The 3,392-nt window shown below is 42.6% G+C and overlaps 1 protein-coding gene across 1 annotated transcript; it reads left to right on the forward strand.

The window, feature by feature from the left end:
* Position 1: 1 nt before the first annotated feature.
* LOC119272598 lies at positions 2–782 on the forward strand (the record flags this gene model as incomplete). Its single annotated transcript, XM_037554058.1, has 1 exon — positions 2–782. A coding segment is annotated over one exon (384 nt), but the record flags the coding sequence as incomplete, so codon positions are not given.
* Between the last annotated feature and the right edge of the window lie 2,610 nt (positions 783–3,392).

Here is a 3,392-nt window from a genome sequence, read left to right on the forward strand (position 1 = left end):
CTCCGCCCCGCCCGCGCCCGCCCGCTTCCTCCTCTTCGCCGCGGCCCTCGCGCTGCTCCTCCTCTCCCCAACCCTAGCGGCCTCCGACCCCGCCGCCGAGCCCTGCGCGGCGCCCCTCGACGCCGCACCGCTGGACGGCGGGGGCGGGGGAGAGGTCGCGCTCTGCCCCGTGCGGTGCTTCCGCCCCGACCCCGTCTGCGGCGCCGACGGCGTCACCTACTGGTGCGGCTGCCCCGAGGCCGCCTGCGCCGGCGCGCGGGTGGCGCGGCGCGGCTACTGCGAGGTCGGCGCCGGCTCCGCGCCCGTCTCCGGCCAGGCGCTCCTGCTCGTCCACATCGTCTGGCTCTTCGTGCTCGGCGCCGCCGTCCTCCTCGGCTTCCTCTGACGCGCGCGCGCGCCTCCGTCGCCCCCCTTCCTGTAATTGACGTCCTCCCCATCCCCACAATTGGTACAACTACTCATTTCAAGATTCTTTGTTGGATTTCGGTGCGCTCTTGAGAGCCGAGGGGGTGTGGTGCTGGAACGGAATGTTTCGTTGCGAGGATGTCACACAATTCTTTCATAGATGATGAGATTGGTTGGCTTGGTGCTTTAGATTTCGGACCTCAGCTGTCCAGATTGGTTGCCAAATGTAGGTTGAGATCGTGTAAAACAGCTTGTAAATTTCGGCTAAATACATTTTGCAGTGATCTGGTTGTGCTTGTCTATAAATTTCAGCTTTCATGATCTTACTGTTGTGGTTTGTGTGGTTGTCTTTATATTTGAGCTTCATGATTGACAGACGAGAGCTTTTTAAAGCACTTCAGCAAATTGCTTTTCATTGAAATTTACTTCCGTTGTAGGGTTGCAATGGAGCCAACTCGACATTTTTCTCTTTGTTAAGAATATGAAATTTAAAATGGTAGAGCAGCTATAACTTGAGCATGGACCTGACACCTTCACACATAATGGATGTAATCAGAGGTTGTGATGTTCATGTGGCCATAAGTTCTTATGTCAGTGACATGTATTACTCTTTGTCTCTCTCTCTCTGATCTATATTAGGAGCTCTCAATTCCTTTACATTTTATGTACTTGAGATAAAGAAGTGTGAGGAGGAGTAAAACAGAGAAATGTGGGTATTTGCATACATGAACCAAAACATGTTAAAAGGAATGTCAGTGCATCCTAGAGGTGTTCTTCATGGCTGGTATGCTGGGATTGCCATTGACTCATACGTTGATGCTTCTGGTCGTGTAGAACGGTGCAGCAAATAGCCCTGCACCTTATGAAGGACAGCTACCTCCTGTGTTTTGCCAGGAAGGCAATATCGAACCTCTTGTGTCGCTTATTTAGTCTGGTGAGCACTATTCCTTGTGTTTTGTCATTGTTTTCTTGTACTAGATAACACTGAGAAATTCTGTGATATGCTTCATTATCCTATAAATATCATACTTATAAAAGTCAGCAGTCTTCTCTTATAGATGGATTTCATAAAAAAATAGCAAAGAGCAAACATAGCATACCTGTTACTGTGCCACCTATTGTGTTCAGATGGTTTATATTTCGGTTCTTGCTTTCACCAGAGTATCTATTTAGCATCCTGTCATACTGATCTTCCCTTATGCAGCTTTAAATTAACAGACCTGTTTTGACATTGAAATTGTTGTTGACTACATAAATTTTACCTGAAAGGCTGAAATGCAATTTATGGTGCAGGCAAGAATTGCTTATTCACACTCGACTACATATTTACATTGTGTCCCAACTTCTAGAAACAGTCCTGTCTCTTCCTATGATTTTAGAGATCTATGTAGTCCAAGTACAACTAGAGTAAATCAAATGTAGTTTGTTGTTAAATCGAATGTATCTTGCAGCTAAGTCAAATGCTAAGTTTGAATAGCAGAGATGGTTTCTGCTCCCAAGAAAACAGTATGTTTTTCTCTATCGATTCGTTGCAGGTCTGGCTTCCTTTATCCAAGCTGTTGCGGAGTTGATGAAGTCAATCAATGGAAATTTGTGTTGCTCTCAGGAGTCCACACTTTTCTGATTAGCTGATTCCGTGCAAGCAAGGTTGCCCGTTAGTCAAACCTAATTTCTATGTCTGCTAAATATCAAAATTTGTGTCACTTATTTTGTAGTGTGTGTGCAATTTGGAACTTATGTATCTGGTTGGTTTGGTCATTGATCTTATTTAGTTTTATTCATGTTGCTTGGAGTAATATTTTGGCACAAAAACCTGTCCATTTCAATCATTCTCTTGTTTATATTGTTCATGTAGAAGGAATTATTTTCTTACTTTATTTGTACATTCATTCTGATTTTCTAACAGGACTAGACCTTTTTTCCAAAGTAGCTGTTCTTCCATTCAGATCCATAATAAGATTCTGAAAAGCTAGTTTCTGTCGTAACAGACTTAGGTTTTTCATTTGATGAAATCAAAAATCTTTACCTAATAATAAAGCAAATTGGGTTTCTTTCGTCCGTCATGGCATTTTTCAGAAAAGTCCCCCTATTTCATAGAATTCAACCCGCAGTTCTGTTTTAAGTTAAAACGCACAAAAGTCCATGTCTATTCTTGAAATCAACCCGCCGTCCGGATTTAAGTCACACCTGAACCGTTATTTTACATTTAAAAAAAAAAACCTGATGTTTTAGGTAATTCATCCGCGGATCATATTTAACTCAAACAAATGCTTTTTAAAATCATCTATATCATTTAAACCGTAACTCCGATTTGAACATGTTATATATGAAATTTGATTAGAAAAATATGTAGAATATGAATATGAGATTATTTTTTCCTATTAATTATTTTAAAATATTATTTTAGAATATATTTGAGTCAAACCAAATGATTTTCTAAATTATCTGTATCTTCGGTAAACTCGTCAAGATGAAAATCATGAACAAGATTCAAAAGTGTGAAGAATTCACGAACGTGGTTTCCGGTGATGACGGTGTCTCACTTGATCTTTAGCATCCAATCATTCCCAGTCAGAGCCTCACGCACTTTCCAGATTTTTTCTCCTCTAGACCTCAAAATTAGTGGGGCAATATCCTTGGGCTTCCGACCAAGCAACCAAGGGGAGTCCCAAAAAATTGTTTTTTCACCATTGCCCAAGATGATCGTCGTGGAGGCATAGAAAAAATCATGGTCCTCCACGGTGCATGGGTTTCCCAAACCCACCCACAATTTGCTCGGCTCTTTCCATTCGTACCAAAGCCATCTCAATCGCAAGGCGCAGGCAAACTTGGCGGTGTTGAGAACTCCTAGTCCTCCGTATGTAGTACGACAACAGTCCTACTGCATATTAGAAAATCCCCTATGATTTTAGAGACTACATATTTACATTGTGTCCCAACTTCTAGAAACAGTCCTGTCTCTTCCTATGATTTTAGAGATCTATGTA

This window comes from Triticum dicoccoides, chromosome 3A (genome assembly GCF_002162155.2).
Source record: "Triticum dicoccoides isolate Atlit2015 ecotype Zavitan chromosome 3A, WEW_v2.0, whole genome shotgun sequence".
NCBI classification, from domain to species: domain Eukaryota; kingdom Viridiplantae; phylum Streptophyta; class Magnoliopsida; order Poales; family Poaceae; genus Triticum; species Triticum dicoccoides.